At 36.3% G+C, this 18,652-nt stretch overlaps 1 protein-coding gene across 5 annotated transcripts in view; it reads right to left on the bottom strand.

Annotated features, from left to right (window-relative positions):
* Nucleotides 1–18,652, bottom strand: part of RAP1GDS1 (Rap1 GTPase-GDP dissociation stimulator 1) — a 90,191-nt gene that overhangs the window by 15,349 nt on the left and 56,190 nt on the right. For 4 of the 5 annotated variants that reach the window (XM_039710311.1, XM_039710312.1, XM_039710314.1 and 1 more), the window contains 3 exons: nt 10,425–10,571; nt 2,528–2,656; nt 96–221 (listed from right to left, as the gene is read on the bottom strand). In XM_039710311.1, coding sequence (XP_039566245.1) covers nt 96–221; nt 2,528–2,656; nt 10,425–10,571 — 402 coding nt within the window. The remainder of the gene's footprint in view (nt 1–95; nt 222–2,527; nt 2,657–10,424; nt 10,572–18,652) is intronic. The other variant, XM_039710313.1, reaches the window with a different exon arrangement.

Genomic DNA, 18,652 nt, shown 5'->3' with positions numbered 1-18,652 from the left:
TGCATTTAGTGCCTGAAAAACACATCGATATACTGAAACAAAAGATACACATAAGAGAATGAGTAAAAGATAGAGTAAGAAAAAAAAATTCTCACCATTTTCTGCCAGGGGGGCCAAAACTTCAAAAATCATCTCTTTTTTATCATGTTCTATTTGCTTCTTGAACAGTTTTACAAGCTCTTCAGCAATGTTTGTGTAGGCAAACTGCTCCTTACTTGACTCTGTGAAGCAAAGGAGAAAATCAGTATAAAGTAAACAAACCACATAAGAAAGGAGAACTCCTTTTTCTCTTTGTTACCAGGCTTATTCAGTAAGATGACTAACTGCTCTTCGCAGACAAGAGCAATGGACTCATGCTTGTCACAAAATGAAAAGATAATTGTCCAGCACTTTAAATGTGCTGACCTGAATTAGTTATGGTTAAGGCTGTTAAAAATATATAAATATATATGATTCAAGGCTGTTTGGTCTGGTTTTGCGCACCAAAATTTAAGCTAGCTATAGAAACAGTAATAGTACAAAAAGAAGTCTTTGATTTCCCTCATCTTAATAGAAAGAAGAGCAGGTAATATGCTGCATTTTCTGTTGGAGAGATGAAGAGTTGCACCAAATGGTTTAATATTCACATGGTCTCATGATGGTGACATTTCTTTTGAAATCTGTGTCTGGCTGTTGCTGGGCCATCTCATACTGCACAGATACAGCATAAAGCAGTTTTACAGATGGGTGAGGCTCCTACCAGATTAGCCAGCAGATCTTCAAATGTACATTCAACAAAAGCATCTCTTATTCCATTGCCTGTATCATATTCCTCCTCACTGGCAGTATTACAAGGGATGCAGGTGGTAGGACTGGTGTTCTGCATTCTCCAGTTGCCACCTCCTGAGGGCCATCTGTAGCCAGAAAACCTTCCAGCACCTTTGCTATTGCTCTGATGGATGCTTAGGGATTACTTTACAGTAGAACTGACCCCAAGGACTTGGGAAAAGCATGAACTGCAATCCTAGACACTTTTGTGCACATCTCATCATTTTCTCTCACTGTGCATGGTTGCATAGGATATTCTATGTGGATTTTTGATCTTTCCAGCCTTTTAGCAGATCCATCACTGGTTTGTGCCCTGCTTTGACATAGAATTAGAGTCATATAATGCTTTTCAAGGGATTTGTGCAAGGCTGTTGTCTCGTAAGTGATGAAAAATGATAACCTCACCTAAAAAATTCCCTGAAGTTACAAGGCAAAAATAAAATAATACAGTTACAATGTGATTGACTATTTCTTAAGGGAGAATAAAGTATTACAAAGTAAATTTATTTTCTGTCATTTTAAAAGAACAAGCACCTTTTCAATGTGTAGAACTGGAAGGGAAGCAGCTGCTGTAAAGTTTCTTTCCCATGGTTCTCATTACTCAACAAGACAGAGCTGCATCATTCCAAAGAGGGAAAGAAAATTCTCAGTGAGTCTACCATTTATTATATTTAATATCATTATGGTTGCATTTAACCACTAGAACTTTCAGTGTATGACTCTTATACTTTCTGCTGTGCAGACAGTGTCCATCCTGCAGACCTCTGGTTTGTTAATTTCTTTATGCTACCTTGATGGCTTTTTCTGCTGTTGATTTGTTATGAAGAATTGTCTGCTGTAAATAAATTTATTATGTGTATGATCAAACTAAACTAGGTAACACAATACTTTCTCTGGCCTTGAAATCTGTGAACTCAGGCCACCAAGTACTACAAACTCAGAGATATATTTTTCATATTTTGAATTGCTGAATGTTCTTATGATGACATTGTAAGTGCTTTGGATTATTTACTCCAGTGTAAAAAAACCCAACTCATAAAACTAGAATTTCCCCAAATATGTTAGCAAAAGAACAATATAAACCACAAATGCTAATAAAACACAGGCCTTAACAACCCATTGATTTACACATGGTTGAATTCCAATGAAAACAGATGTGCTTGCAAAGACATCAGATCAAAGCAGGGCCACAAACTTCAATTTAAATGAAGTTGTAACTAAAATTAACATCTATTGATGACTTACACATGGAGGTATTTAGACTAGACCATATTAAAATTCTGCAGCTAAAATAATAATGTATATGCAGATTAATGAACTGTGCCTGTCTCAATTTCATTCAGAGATTTTAATGAGCCAAATGTAGTCTCGATAAAACTTTGCAGAGCTACACCAGGATACAATATTTATATTTTTAATAAATAATTCACATTTAGTAGCAGTGCTATGGAAATACTGTTTAGATGATTTAAAATGTGCTTAGTTGCACTGAAGCACAGTAACATAAAACATAAGGTTGAATTAAGTACCCAAATAAATTTCAGTTACTGAAGGGGGAAAAAAGAGACAACTATATATTCTAGAAAAAATAAGCAAAAAATTACTTGTCTATTATTGTTGGATGTACCAAAAGGACTCGAACCAGCTTTTGTTAGTCTTTAACTAAGACATAACATTATGAAAACTGGATGTAAATTTGAGATTAGTATTGTGGACTTACCGAGTTCTGCTAAATTGCCAAATGCAACAAGGCACATTTCTGTCAGAGCTGCATTTTGGCAATGAATGCCCAACAATTTCACTAACGTAGGAATAACACCCATATTGATAAGCTGTGACTGCAAGGTATCTACATAAAAAGAGAGTACAACAGTGAGTTAGCATTTCTCTTCATAGTACTGTTCTTTTTACCAAAAAAGCATTTTTCACACAAAGCAAGGTCTAGGCTAAGCAGCATTAAAATGCCTGTCTCCTCTACTCCTCAGACTAGGATTTGGTTCAGATTTGAGATACAGACTCATAATTCTTGTCCCTGGCAATGGAATGTGGAATGTACTTCCAGAAATATTTCTTCCTGATCTGTTCATAGAGTATAGTGAATTATGCAGCTACTGACAATTTTGTGGTTATCAGGTTTCTAATAAATGTCAGGTTTGATTCTGGGCTCACTGAGACTACCTGACTGAAATTGACCTGAACTAGGTCAACGAAACAGTGATTTATCTGAGAGCTTTTTCTAGATACTCTTTCTAAAATTAAAGACCAAAACTGGAAAATTAAAATTAGAATGAATATAAACTGGCACTGAAATAAACATGAAAAGTTTTATAAACACAGGAAGTCACAATGTAGATTATGAGGAGCTTGAGAAAAAAAGAAAGTTTAATAAAGACAAAAAATGGAAGGTTTAAGAAAAGTCCTTAGAAGCCATTCTGATAATTTCTTGCATAGGATGAAAGTTTATAGTATTTACAAGTAAGAAAAGTATTGCTCCTAGGTGTCTGCAAATAGAAAGATGCTTTGATGGTTAGGCAGAAACATGATTGGTTTAAAAGATTATTTATAACAGTATTTTCTCTTACACATTTTACCTATAACATAGTAAAGAAGAAAAACATTGTTTCACAGTTGAATAGAATGAAGCAGACATAAACACACCAGATGTTGTTTAGTAATTTTCCTAAGCATCTTTTTTTCCTTTGTTTCTAAAGCACTTCAACTATGTTTACATGTTACAGACTCAAAAGACAAGGATCCAAAGCCCAGTGACATCAAGAGAACTGGATTATTAATTTAGCTTTTGGTCAAGCCCTACTGGGGAATTCTGGTGTGGGTTTTTTGGTGGTGTTGTTGTTTGTTTGTTTGTTTTTTCATTTGTTTGGTTGTTGGAGGTTTTTTGGTGTGGTTTTCTTGTTAAGGAATTCATTCTAGGCAACTGAAATCAGTTGGAGTTCTTATATGTGTGGCATCAGAGCCATAAAAAAATGCAGATTTTTACAGGGAGATAAAAACATATGACATCTGAAGTTTAGCAGATTTAGAATCATCTCATGCTCTCAAAAAACTCTTTGAAACATTCATATAATGAAAATTATGAAAGATTTCAGAATGTTTAGCTCATTTGTATTCAGTATAAAATACTTTGATAATAATTATGAATTTGGTATAGCAAGTAAGTAAATGGCATGGTTATTATAGGTTGTTGGGGATGAGCAGGAATCCTTATGGCTTGACATCTTTAATAAAACTGTATTACTTACCAGTAACTGAATTTCCTTTTTTGGGGGGAGGGATTACCTCTTCCACAGATTCGTGGTCTTTAGTGAAATTTATGAGAACGCCATGTCAGACACCAAAGAGCTGTTGAAGTTGTCAAATTTCAGGTAAGTACAAATTGTACTAGCGCATGCATTGAATGCCATTTTACCTCTGGCAGATGTGTGAGTCACTACTACACCCTCCTACTTCATTCCAAACTGACTGGAAAAATCTGTCTTTCAATAGGAAACCTGGGGAGAGAGGGAGATGGAATAGTTCTACGGAGAAAATTGTTGTGTAGGAGAACTCAAGTTACTGGTAAATAATCTGTTTTTGTCCTTGGTTTGTGATTGTCCCCTGTAAACACATAAAAATTCTGAAGGAAAACTGGTCGTCATGGAGAGTGGGAGAACAAAGACACAAACCACAAATGCCATAGAAAATTATTTGGAAAGAAATTGTTTTGTTACTAGACTATACCTTTAGTCACTCTACAAATCTCTTTATCCAACTGTAAGTGATAAAGAGACAATCTCTATGGACTTCATTCCGACATCAGAAGCATAAAATCTCCATTTTGAGCAGGTTTTTTGGTTCTGCAGACTCTTTCTTAATACAAAATCTATAAAAAGCATGGAGAGAAACAACATAACCTTTGAAAGGAAATAGGAATCTTAAGAGTCGGATAGAAAGATATATCATTGTTCAAGAGAGCATGGAGTGCACTGACTAAAGGACCTCTAGAATTTCCAAACTAAAAAAATGAAAAAAACCTATATGCTAAGAAAGAACAATTGTACTGGGTCAAAAGTCAGCTATTATACCAGACTCCATACCTGTCTGATTTTCCCAGAGTAAAAGGATGGCACCTGAGTACAGGCAATATCTACAGTGATAAGAATGGCTTTACAAGAATTGGCAATAAGGTAAACATTGCCTTAACAGCAGTAAATGTTAATTTAAAACTTATAAATTTTCTCCTTTGACAAAGACAGGGCAGCCCTGTGAGTCAAAGCTGCACAGGAAGCAAGACCTTTGAAAATAAAAGGCTGCCAGCAGATATTTGCTATGTTTATACTTAAGCCTGGGCTTGCCATACAAATTCTGGACGTGACATTTACATCTGTCATTATCACCAGCAGGAGGCTCTTTCTCTAGCAAAGTCTATTAAGCATTTTAAGAGAAAAGTATCAGGCATCTCACTGGTATAGAGACCTACAGCACTTTTTAGTTCATATAAATTAAAAATATCTAAGTGGTTCAGTCTCAGCTGAAGGAACTGCCAGCAGTTCTCTCTCTGCCCTAGGAAAACCTCAGACTGGGTAACTTGGACTAACTGTGTATCTTGGCCTTTCACTGCAGGAAGTGTAAATGCCCTACTAGAGCAGGAGACCATTTTGGGGAAACATGCATCCATCCTACAATCAGTTGCCTGACACGGGACTAAAGCAAGCTGTGACACCAGGCAATGCTGTGTTTCAGGATGAAACAGCACTTCTGTCCATTTACTAAGCAGAACTTTATGCACAGAGAGCAGGAAGCATGAAAAACTGAATGCCTCTCCTGAATTTATAACTTAAAACCACAGTTTACACTGCTATCACGTGTTGCACTATGTCTGTGTGTTCTTTTGGGGTGAAAAGCACTGACAGTGATGCTGTACAGATGCATATACAGGGAGATAAAAGGCAATCAATACATGCGCCAGCACAAAGAATTACCTACCTAAAACTTGATATTCAATGGCTCCATGTCCTTCGGTGACACACATGGAAACTCCAAAGAGTAAGATCTGAGGAGAATATCCCAAATTGAGAACTTTATTGGGGGCATTTTAGTTAAAAATGCTGATTTAGGCTAATTCATGATTTTGAAAAGAATTTCAGAAAACAACTCCTCATTTGTGTCCCATCAATAACTGTGATGATAATACTGAAGGAAAAGTAGTTTTGTACAAATTGATGGCATAATTTCATACCCTAGAGAAACCTGCTTGCAATCCCCACAGGTATGTTAAATCATGACAGAACATAAAAGTGATTGTATTGAGTATCTCACTGTGATAAGGAACATACTTTTGATCTGCTTTTGCATACTTTAGGTTACTTTGCAATTTGGTATATTTAGGTCTTGAGCATGCTAGGCATCTCTAGCTGTGATGTAAATGAAACAAAATGACAGGCATGAAAATTAGCAAAGTTAAATCTTAGGAGGAAGCATTACAGAAATATTGCTGTCAGACCATAATAATGGTGCCATAATCTCCCTTTCATTTCTTGTATATTTACATAACTTCTGCAGATGGTCAACAGCGCACATCAGACCCCAACATTCATTCCAGTTGCTAAGAGTTTTGTGAGAATAAGAAAGGCTCAGCAGTTGTATGATTTAACATCAGGATGACACATTTTACGAAGGTGCTGAAGGAAAGACAATCTCGACAGACTGAAGTTTGCCATGAAATGAAATGAGGCAGCAATCTATAAAGGTGATTATTTTTATCTACATATATACGCTCACATATATAAATGTACGTACACTTTCACACATGCATACTGTATCCAGTTAACTCCTGAACTCCAATTTGATTATCTAATAAAGCAATTGGCCTAGTTCTTCCAGAATTTCTGCATTTCTTTAAAAAGCCTTCTTGGTTTGTTTTAGAGATCTCAAGAGACAATTTGTTACCTTATGGACTGATCCCATTTACTTGCAAATAGTCTTGCCTCACAGGATTATGGGATCTTCAGAATAACCATTCATATTTCTAACTCTTACGTGAGTGTTTGCATATGAATGTTAGTTTTATTAGATTAGTTATTAGTTTTCCCCTCTTTATCCAAGCCTGCTTTGCTTCTTGCTCTCAAGCAGATAAATGGCTACACAGAAGCTAATAACTGAAAGCAGGGATGAGCTATTTGTGTCTGATTTAATTTGGGTCATAAAATACAATTATGACAAGAGGGTTGAGATAACTTGGGCTGAAGGCAAAGGGATGTTTCCTGTCAGAAAAAACCCTCTAATTTCTAGCAGATTAAATATCAACACTTTTTTTTAAGCTTAAAAGATCTGCAGGGAATGCCTAAGTTTGAGTTTGTTGTCTTAACAATTGTAGTTACTATTGAAATTATAAGATACCAAGGAAGGAAAGAAAGAAAGAATGGAGAGACAGTAAGCAAAAATAATTCCTGAACACAAGCAGATGACACAAGAATCTCGTTAAAGGAATCCTATTTTTAAAGCTTAGACAACAATGTTATGACTGGAGTTACAATTGCAAGCTGAATGTCCAGAATCAGGATGAGATACAAAAATTCTCCCTTAATTTGCTCTGTTTAGGAAAAGGAAGTCTTACTTGTAGCTGCTCCTTAGTTGCCTCTTTTGTAAAACTCATGTGTGATAAATGCCTTAAACTACTCAAGACTAAGTCTCTCATGTTTAAAAAAATAAGGCAGTTGATAGTTACTAATAATGAAATAGTAGCTATTGGAAAAAGAGAGCAATTAGCTGACTGGGAATGACAAACTGTTTGGAATCAACTAAGACAATTTATACACTCTTTTGCTCATAAAATGCTGATGATTAGAAAATATTAGGGTGTTCACAGATAATTAGATGCAACTAAGAACCAACTGTGCTGTAATGGTCCTTATCTGGATAGCTAATACAAATTAAAAGAGTGCAAGTCATTAAGAGCAGTTAAAGAAATCTTCCAAGTCCCCACCTGTAACTTTTTAATACAGCATGCAAAGCTGGAAAATATTACAGAAACATGAAAAGAGAATGCAGAAGTGCTGTTTCAAAGAGTGAAACACTTCCTCCTTATTTAATATTTTTTCTTTTATTTTTGTCCCAATTGGTTTCCATAACTACGGACAAAGAAATCTGTAACTCTAGGTTGCAATCCCTTACTGCTCATCCTTCAGCAAAACCAATGCAATTTTTTATCTTCTTTCTAAGTAGCTGGGATCAAACCTTTGCAAGTAAATCCCAAAAATGGTATTCACTAAGTTGTGAGCACAATTAACTGTCAGGGCAATCTCAGTTTTGATGTTTAACAGGTAAGCAAAGAACTGGATTTAGTCAGACTATTATTCACCTGCTGCTGCAATGCAGGGAAGTAAGTGGTTGACTCAGGCTCCTAGCTGACATTGACTGCTGTCCTGAAAATTCACAATGGCCCACAGGTGATATTTTTAGACCAGCTCACAATTATGGTCCAATTGTACTCATGACTCTTAAAACTGGCAAGACAGGTCAAATATCCATTTCTCCATTCACATGCTACAGGTATGGTCAATAAATTTTCTTCTAAAAATTTAGTTCTCTAAATCACTTTTCTTTTTTCTTTTAATATTGGGGTCTAATTCAATGGTTGCCCCAGTCAGTGAGCAAATTCACAATGAAACTAGAGGACACAAATCTTACACAGTCTACCCATGAATGCTGGGCCAAACATGAGCTGGGTTCCTGCAAAAGGAACCCTTCCTCATGGAGACAACCAAGTGTGTGGGGTAAAGTGGAGGTTTGGTCAACTCCCAGCACTCCTCCCTGATGTGATGGTAGAACACGGGGTTGGTGAGCACCCTGATCCAAAAGCCTGGAATACTCCTGCATTTCTCACTTCTGACAGTGCTTCAGTGGCTCCTGTGAATAGTGTGAGATGAAAGATGTCCTTTAGCAGAGAGGAGAGCAGCTAGTGAATCCTCCTAGCTGTCACTGAACCACACAAACTGCTTTATTGATTGCACAAGAATAAGCTCTCTTACTAGATGGAATGAGTCATTTGTTCAATGTTCCTAACAGTTAAGCTGTTCAGAAGCTGCTTGTTTGGGAGATTTATCTCATAATTAGTTTTCCTAGAGAAGATCTGCTGGGAGCTTGGTCACTGAAGCAAAACTGATAACAATATCTCTACACATTGCTTTTGGATTTGTCTGTCTTGAGCTACCAAGTCTTCTGTATGCTCATTAGCCTTAATTAATACAGAGCATTCTGGTAACTTAGAAGTGAGAATATAAATTTTCTCCAAATATTATAACAAAGAAAAGTACTGAGTTAACACTAAGAAATATAGAAAATGTGATACTCATGCGAAGTGGTCAAGGAAAACAGTTCCTGGAAACTATATGAAATGAAGGAACCAGAAAAGAATGGAAAACAAGAATTCTTAGATAATACAAAGAAAAGAGCAGGAAAAAACCCAATGTAAGAACAAGCAAAATAGATGAGACACAACAGTTATATTTGGAGCTGGATGAGTAACACAAAGAGCTGAGATCTCCAGAGAGATGGCACAGAAAACATACATGGAAACTATGCTAGAAGAGATGATAAAGCAGATTAAAAATGTATACTATAAAGCCTATGGACCATCCTGAAAAGCAGAAAAGTTTTGGGGACATAGGATTGGAAAGTGAGTTACAGCAAGTGCTATCTTTCAGGAAATGGTGAGTAACTAATAAAGAAGATATTTATTCCTATGATGAAAACTGCAATTCAGGAAATGGGCAGGACTGAAAATGATATAATTACTAAATGTATTTGTAATCTGTGCCATTGAAAGTCAGGAAAACACTTTCTCTGTAGCCTTCCTATTGTATTCCAAATTTCTTCACATTTTGAAAACGTGAAAATGTGTGAATGCTGTAAATATATTTTGGCACATTAAAACACTTGTGTGCAGAAGCAAGCTAGGCACTAGTTTGTACTACTAATGTAGAATGCTGTTGTGTTACTGTCAGTGGTCAAGGGTTTCTCATTTAATATACTCTCATGTTTTTGTCCCTAAACATCTCCAATTAATGGGATAATGAACATAAACTTATAATTTGTAGACACAGAATAGTGTTGAACATACCTGTAAATGATTCCGTATTTCTTTTAAAACAATATAACATATGGTTTTATATACATTTCACAAGAAGAAAAATTATTAACTGTTTGGCCTATGTATCCTTAAATAATTAACAACACGGCACATCTGCAACAAATTAGTCTTATGATGTTGATACTATTTGACAGAGGACTTAGTGTAGCCTTCTAATTAGCATCTGTAAATCTGGGTGATACATTTTTATGTTTTGCTTTTAGACAAAGAAGTAAACTCCAGACGTTGATCTTAAAACTTCACACAATTTATGTTATATGGAATTGTGTCAGGAATATATCTAGTATTTTTGGGAACATAATTTTACTGAAACAGAAAATTGTATATGTGAATTAGGTCCCTGATCTCTTCAGAATAACTTAGTGTCAAGCATCCACAATGTAAACCTACAGATGATTTTAACTTTTTATCTTTTTTTGTTGGGGTTGTTCTCCTGGTAGACATAAAGCAAATTTTCGGTGTTGTTTACCATTCTCATTGCTATAGTTCATCAGCATGCCACAAAAGACAGTCAAGAGCTTCTCACTGGCTGGATCTGTTTTACTGCACAGTGACCTTAAATGGTCTACTACAATATGTGCACCACCTGCATGGTCAACTGCGTTCCTGCCCTCATCTGTAAAACAAAGAGTTACATTAAAAAAAATGAAACCAAACCCCACCATCGAATCCCGAACGTAACAGTAATCATACAAAATGAAGCTTTAAAACAGAGTGAAGTCATTCCTCCAGTGTTGTCAAATTCATCTAGAGAGATGCCTGAGGGCCAATTTTTAGTGCAACAGAGCTAGGAAAGTGAAAACACCTACAAGAAAAAGGATTAACCACCTGGCACTAATACCTTTGTAAAGAAGTTCAGTGTTTGAGGCAGAGCTGCTGGAGCTGATAAACAATATTTTGAAGATGCACTGATTTTTGCCAGAGGGAGGTTCTGAGCACTTGACACAGCTTAGTCCATACACAGGTAAATTACTCTTGCTGTTACACAGATCAAGAAATTGAAATACAGAAAATAAATTGCTTGGATCACTTAAAAATAGAAAGGGGAATAAAATGGACAAAGCAGAGAGAGGTGCTAGTTCCCAGTGGCAACTGTTCTTGCACTCAGTCTGCCACATAGAACGTTCTCTGCACTTCTCTAGCTGAAATTTAATACCACTATCAGATACTTTTCATATGGCTAAAAGAAAAATTTACTCTGCATCTATAAAAGACTGCAATGTTCTGAAGGGTTGTAAATAACACACTGTAATCTTGTATGGAACTCTTCCTATATAACAAATCAGATTTGACACAACAGTGTAGGACCAAAGGAAAAATAGGCCTTCTATTACAGTAATCATCAATACTGCTTCCTGCCCAGCAGTAAGCAATAAGCAATAGACAACAGTCAATAAACTAAATTCCAGGGCTTCCAAATGGAGAGATTTCCATGTGAGCTACCACTGGAATCAGCTGGAAAATCTGGATGAAAACAAAACCTTGGGGGGAAGGAGGAGGGACTATCTAAAGTTTTGCAATATAAGAAAAACAAAACGCCCTCTCCTCAATTTCTTCATGGCCTCAAAGCAAATCTTCTCTTTTCCTTGTTATTCCACCACTCTACCATCCCTCCTCTCTCCCCATCATACGTGCAGGTCAAGCTACCAAGTTTTCATCATTTTGCAACATATTCAGCAGGAAACCCAAGGCTGTACACATTTATAATATCATCTTCTACTGTAAGATGTTCCACAGCTCTGCAAAAAGAAGCTTCTCAATTTTCCAATTCTTGTTAATACTACTCATGAACTTTATATACCCCTATACTATATATAAAAACCAGGATTCTAAGTGTTGCATATAGGGACTTCAGAAAGTTTGCTGAATGGAGCTGAAGGAAGGGTAATTCTTGGCAGGTCTTAAATTATTACCAAAGTAGTAAGTATTTTGCAGAATAAATTCACTGCCATGATTGTTTCCACCTTGGACAGGATCAGGATGTCAAAAAACCTGTGTTTTGCTGCTGGCATGTCTATTTCATTTTGAAAAAGGAGAAATTATAATCTATTAAACAGTTACATTCAAGGAAGGACTGTGTGTCAAGGTACAACTACTAAAAAAAGGAAAAACAGAAAAGAAATTTCTCAGATCCTTGATGCCATAACAAACATAGCTCTAATGCTGCAACAAAAGGAAGTCCTGCATCCAGTAGGACTAACATACAGTGAAACAATACAGTCAGGTGTTCAGACTCAGTGCATACATGTACCAAATCAGCAGAGAATAAAAAGTAATTTGGGTTGGAATAATAAAGCATTCTGCTTTATTTATCCTCTTCTGGTATTTTCTACTAGAAAATTTATGTAAATACATGATTTTGTATTTAACTCATCTGTTCTGTGAATCAAAATAGGTATGCAAAACGAAACTGAATCACTGATTCTGGATCAGATGAACTGAATGTGGTCCTCAAATTACTATCATGAAACTTAAATCAACAAACAAAGATGATAAATTCAGGTAAGAATCACATGTCAAACTCAACTCTGTGTCTTGATGTTGATGAACTACATGTAAAATATGTAAGCAAAGTACAATAGAAAGGTAGAGTTTGGAGAGTGTTTGGAAACAAGTGTTAAAACACCAAAAAAAAAAGTAGTTACAAGCCAAGTTTCTTACCTGGACAGAATTTGGCAGAACTCTACTGAAAATTATTGTGTGATAATATTTTACAAAAAATCTAAGTCATGTATCCTTTAAATTAAAATATCTCTGGTTTGTTAAAAACTGCTGCACAGTCTCTCACTTCAAATACATGACAAAACTCTTATCCACACAATGCTTTTGTTAAGTAAACAGATCACCAGCTTCTGCTGTACAGACAGCAAAAGCAAAGCAGGAAGATTCAGAAACAAGTCTCCCTCCAAGAAATGTCTGGCCTTATGGTATGCTCAAAAAGTTAGGTACAAAAGAACCTCAGAAGGTGGCAGGCTGTAAGAGCCAGCCTTTGACAGGACTACATATGCTGGCAGACTTGTAAAGGAGATGCCATAACTTGGTTTGCTGCTCTCCCTCTCTCCCACACTGGAGCTCACCCTGCATGGCTGCTTCTCTGCCCCAGGCAGCTGAGTGAAGAACAGACCTGGGTGAGTGCTATAATTAGGACCTCCTGGTGCTGCCTTCTTTGCCCAAGAGGATTAACTCAGCTCATTAGTGCAGGGCCACAAAGAATCCTGTGCCAGATGTAGGAGGAAATCTCTGAAGGTGCTGCCTACCCACTGGCAGCACTGCTGTGACACTCTGCTGCATCCCCAAGCAGGAAGTGTAGTCCTGACTCAGAATGCTTTGTGTGCATTTCACCAACTCACTTCTCACTAGTCCTCTGTCGCTAAGGAACAGATTTTGCACACAAGAATACTCATCAAACTCCAAATCATTTACAGTCAAAACAAGCCCACAGCATGTTGCTGCATCTTGTTCTCAATCCAACTATTACCTTGCAGTTCAGCAGCTCTATGAACTCCCACACTTAATGTGCTTCCAAGCCTCCCAGAAGCTGTGTTGAATTTTTTTTTCTGTGACCTTTTTAAATAAACATTTGCTATTCCTAAGAGAACAGAGATTGAACAGTTTAATGACAGCATTCATATTTCTGCTTAAAAATGCTTCTCTGCAGCTCAGAAAGGGCAATGCTGCTGTATAGCTTTTTTTAAGTACATGTAATACAGTCTAAAGATGCCAGAATGAGAACCTAAGAAACCAGACAAATTTTTTCCCTGTAAAATGTACAGTAAGATTTATTACAAAATGAATTATTACTTCACAATGTTCTCTAGCCCAATTCAACACAACAGTCTCTAAGAATGAGTACAGTCCATTTTTCTATCCTGAGTTGCTCAAAGGAGTTTTATGCAAAAAAAGGGTTTTAAGTGGATTATCAAATTACTGTAACTGTTGACATTCCCTCTATGAACAGTCTTGTCATATCTTTCTCTTGCTCAACTATGCCCAAAGTCAACAACTAAACTTTCTAAATGTATGGGATCGTTAAATCTTTACGAAGTAGCACTTAGAGTGGTTTCAATTTGCTTTTCCCAAGCCGTTTGCATCACTTTCCCTCGAGTTTTTTTCCCTAATCCACCAAGCCCCAAAACAAATCATTAAATCACAAAATGTTAACAAGAGAAAAAAAATCTAAGTCAGAAAAAAAGGCTGTGCCATAATAGAAAGATATATCAGAAAATATTTAGGCTTAAAAAATACACCCATTTCTCAGATGATCAGCTAGTATCACCTTTATGATCAGCAGTATCAGATTTATGCTTTGAAAGGTTCTAGTTTTGTCTTGCAACTGGATACCTGAATTATCCTGTCCCCCATTCATGTTCTGCACAAGTTTATTGGTTTAAATAGTTGCATTGGTATAAATGGTGCAAGTCAGGGAGGGAAAGGATTATCCGCATGATCAAGGTCCCTGATTTGCATAAACCAAATTGCCAAGACAGCAAATTTGGGTGATGTGGGGAAAATATAGTATTTATTTTAAAATTCTTTTTACTTCTGTAGTGATCAAATAATTGAAGTGACATACTGCCATTTAACTTTAATTACTTCATTGTTATTGCTTTTGGCTACAATCCTGCATTTTTGGACCAAAATATTGCTTAGATTGGACAGTGCTTTACAGATAACTCTTTCTTGATTTTCTTAATTAAAAAAAGATTAACTAATCTACATTAGCCCAAGCTGGGGGGTGGGAGGGACTGTTCTTTCTATGTGCTCTATTACTACTTCCCTCTGTTTTCTAATTAGGTCTAATTTAAGACTTTTGTGGTGAGGCATTCATTTGCTCCTGCTGCTTATTCTTTCACCTGAAACCATTATGGTATGTGATAGCAAGCTGGCTGCTGCAAGGAAATTATGATGTGACAGAATATTACAAATATGTGTAAGAATAAAAGTGCAGGAGTAGAACTCCAAAGGAAAAAAATCCTGGTCACATGTGCAAAAAAAAGAAAGAAAATATGCAAAAAGCAATGGCAAACCCTGAGCTAGTGTAAATTACATTATCTAGGTAGACACTAGAAAAAGTACTGCCACTTATATAAACTGGGACTTTACCTTTTCTTTCCCTGTCTGAACACTGTAAGATTAAAACTTTCCACGCAATGCTGTCATTCGATTTTTATACTTGACTCTACTTTTTATCCTCAGTCTGGTTTGTGTACGCTTTTTGGTCAGTGCCCCTGTCAGGTCTCTGACTGCATGACTACAGACCATAACCCCCTTACACAACACATGTAGCATTTCATCGATTTTATTTTTCAAGGAAAGAAAGCTTCATGTGATTATACTGCACGACCATTGTTTGCCGCTTTTCCCATGTCTTCTGTGCAATTGTCTTAGAGGGACATTGCACAGCAATACTGTATTTTGAGATTCATGTTTTAATAATTTGAAAGATAATTTTTGGGGTTGCTCTGTCTTGTACTGAAACTTCCTTTCCTTTATTAATTCCTTTAGGAATTATAATGCTGATTACCAGAAGTACATTTTTGTTTTATTTGCTTGCTGGTTAAAATCAATCAGCATAATCTTAAAAGTTTTGCTTTATAAAGAAAATAAACAATCTTGAATTAGTTATGCTTGCTTCAGATAACAGAATTGTCCTGTAGTCAGTTCATCTGAAAATGCTGGCAGCTATCCTTAGGCCTAAGAGTAAGCATTGAGGATACTGTTTGATAAGTTATTCTATTAGAATAATTGCTAAAATAATAAATATGTAAACAGTAAACTAGGAGAACATTATCTTTTAATACAGCCCCTTCAAGGACTGAAAATAGGCAGAATTGATATTTTTGGATAAAACTGTTGCCAGCAATTTTTTTGGCTGATGACAACTGATGCAGCAGTGTATTGACCCTCTTATGCAACTAGTTTATACTAACAAACAAATACTATTTTAAAATGTATCCAAACAGAGATCTAGGGATATTTTTCCTAGACTCTTCATAATATGTTCAATGTGTGGACCACAGGATATCAATGCCATCAAGCCCTAATCTCTTTCATGATTTCTTTTGTCTGCAGAGTCAGGAGCCTGGCAGAACATTTGAAGGGAAAGGTAAGTGTGCAGATATTGAAATCTCCCAAATGCTATGCTGAGGTAGCAGTCAAATACAAGCTGGATTCAAGACCACAATTTAACTTCAATAACATTTGCTTATTAGTCGTATTCCTCTTATGTCATATTAATACAAGAAAAACAATGGTGTTTCTGATCTCAGACAAAAGAACAGTGATGAATTTACTGCTCAAGACTTCAATACTTTGATTCCAGTCAAATGCTACTAGTGGATCTCATATTCTAATATAGCAGCAGAAATGTTTTTATCAGCAACAAGACATACAACACTACTAGACTCAGTATTGGCAAGTAATTGTTCTGGATTCCAAGGATACTTCAGTGTGTAATTAAAATGTAGTAATTACTACTACTGAATTCTGTTTGAAATTAAAGAAGCCAACTTAGAGAAGAGAATGTTCTACATAGATATACTAAAGTCAGGTAAAGGTCCTCAAAGCTGAATGTAGCTTTGCTTTCCTTTTCATATACAATATGCTTACAGCAGACTCTTCAGTTGATTTTATAACTCTATGAAACTCCTTAGTAATTCCATTGCAGTCAAACAAATTACTCTAGGTTTATGAGAGTGTAAGTCAGAGCTGAAGTCAGCTTAGTATTTCATACAGCACAAAATAAATCATGGAACCCAATTACATAGCAAAACAGCAGGCAGTTTTTCTACACTGAAAATAGGCATTTATAGAATCTCTTGCTATATTAACAGAATAGACCTACATACCACAATTAATTTAGAATTCCTACTCCCAGGCCTGCAGTGCAATGTTGTCTCTCATCTTCAAACTCTCCAAGAGGAAGGGTGTGAAGTGAGCATGGTATGGTCACAGTCTGCTGCTGGCTGCTACTGAAAGAAGCCCAAATGAGCTGTGAGTCTCCACCAAAGCAGCCAGAGGAGCAGTCCCAGAAAGTGTGAAACCCATGGGAATTTGGAATAGGTTGGGAAAAGCCCAAGAAGGAAAAAATAAAACAAAGTCAAAAGAATCCACCATAAAGCACATTTGTGATTCTACCAGGGTACTTTTCTTTCCCTGCTAGAAAAAGAAAGACAATTATTCCAAGAATTGAAAAAGTAATAAGTAGACCTGGGATCTACAAACAGCTGAGGCAGGTCCTGGGTTTGGGGTCAGTGCTATTTGTCCAAAATCATGAAGCCTAGTAGGAGCCTAGCCTGAGAACTCATGGGTTTTGCATCACCTCTCAAATGTCTTTTTTCTGATGATCTAGAAAGATCTGATACCATTTAGGCAATTTATTCTAAGAAGTTAGAATAATAATATTTAACAGCTTTCTAAGAACATTAATGATTAATTGCTAGTAAGAACTCAGTATTACTGAGGAAGTATATGTTGGCATACATACACTCTAGTTTCTAGCTGATGCAATACTTGTGTACAGAGCCTTGGAGAAAAACCTGCACTATCAAGGACCTCCAAAGTAAAAATGCTATGGTTTTCTAAGACTGGCATCTAAAGGTAAAGCACTATTACTGTACAGTCAAAACCTTGAATTTGAATTCTCTGCAAGCAAAACACTCAGTTTTCAAGCAACAATTTAAGGACTGATCTTAATTTCTTGGTATTTCTTGGGAAACATCTTAGTAGGTGGCATATGCATTTGGTAGGATCTAGTACAATGATAAGTGAAAAATCGTGCTAAGATGCTGCCTAGCTGCATGAATCAGGGTGACCTTCATAAAAATATTTAGCCAGTATTGTACCATTATCTACATCAGTTGTGTTCTAGGATTCTGCTGGTTTTCCATATGGTAATGAAAAAGGTTATGCTGTTTTTTGAAGAAAACTGAATTTGACTTCTTTCCAGTATGTTTTATTTTAAAGTGTCTGATTTTTTCCTTTAGATCTGAAATTAATCGTATCTCCTGAAAGAACACAACTGTACAATTGAGCTGTTTCTTATTTTTATACTTAGCCCTTCGTAGCAGATCCCTGCAAGAGATCTGTACATTCTTATAAGATAGGCAGCTGAGGTTATGGAATTTATAGCACGTGTAAGATCATTTTAACAAGAAGTGATAAAATGTTCATGTTCTGGAGTTGAGGCTGAGATGAAGAGGGATCTGGTTTTATGTGAAAGGCCACATAGCTGAAATTCAGCTAGGAGGCTTGCCATCAATACAAGTAAGACTGCATAGATAACAAAGAAATATACAGCTTGGGAAATGAGAAAAGGACCCAATAAATCTCCTGCTGAGAAAGGTAGATAAGCAGCTGTCAGAGGAGATATAGAATGACCTGGCATTTTTAACTTCTTTCCAGCTCTATAAGATCCTTACATACCAAGTATGGTTGCTAAGAACATGTAGCCAAGCTGGCAGTTTCATGAAGAAACAAGGCTGTGGTACAAAAAGAAGTAACTTCTAGGTTACACAAGGTCTCTAAACACTACCATTAATATGTATATTATGGAAGGGCAGAATGGGAAATTTTTCACTTCCACTACAAGATATATGGAGAGCTTAATTCCCTTTGCTAGCTTTCAGAATATGTGAATGCTCTAAACAGCAAGAAGGAAATATTTTCTAAGAGGAAAAGGAAATGTTTTCTAAGATT

This window comes from Passer montanus, unplaced genomic scaffold, assembly GCF_014805655.1.
Source record: "Passer montanus isolate IOZ18808 unplaced genomic scaffold, ASM1480565v1 scaffold23, whole genome shotgun sequence".
NCBI classification, from domain to species: Eukaryota; Metazoa; Chordata; class Aves; order Passeriformes; family Passeridae; genus Passer; species Passer montanus.
Note: the sequence above shows the minus strand (reverse complement) of the source record. Positions and strands in the feature narration are given on the sequence as shown.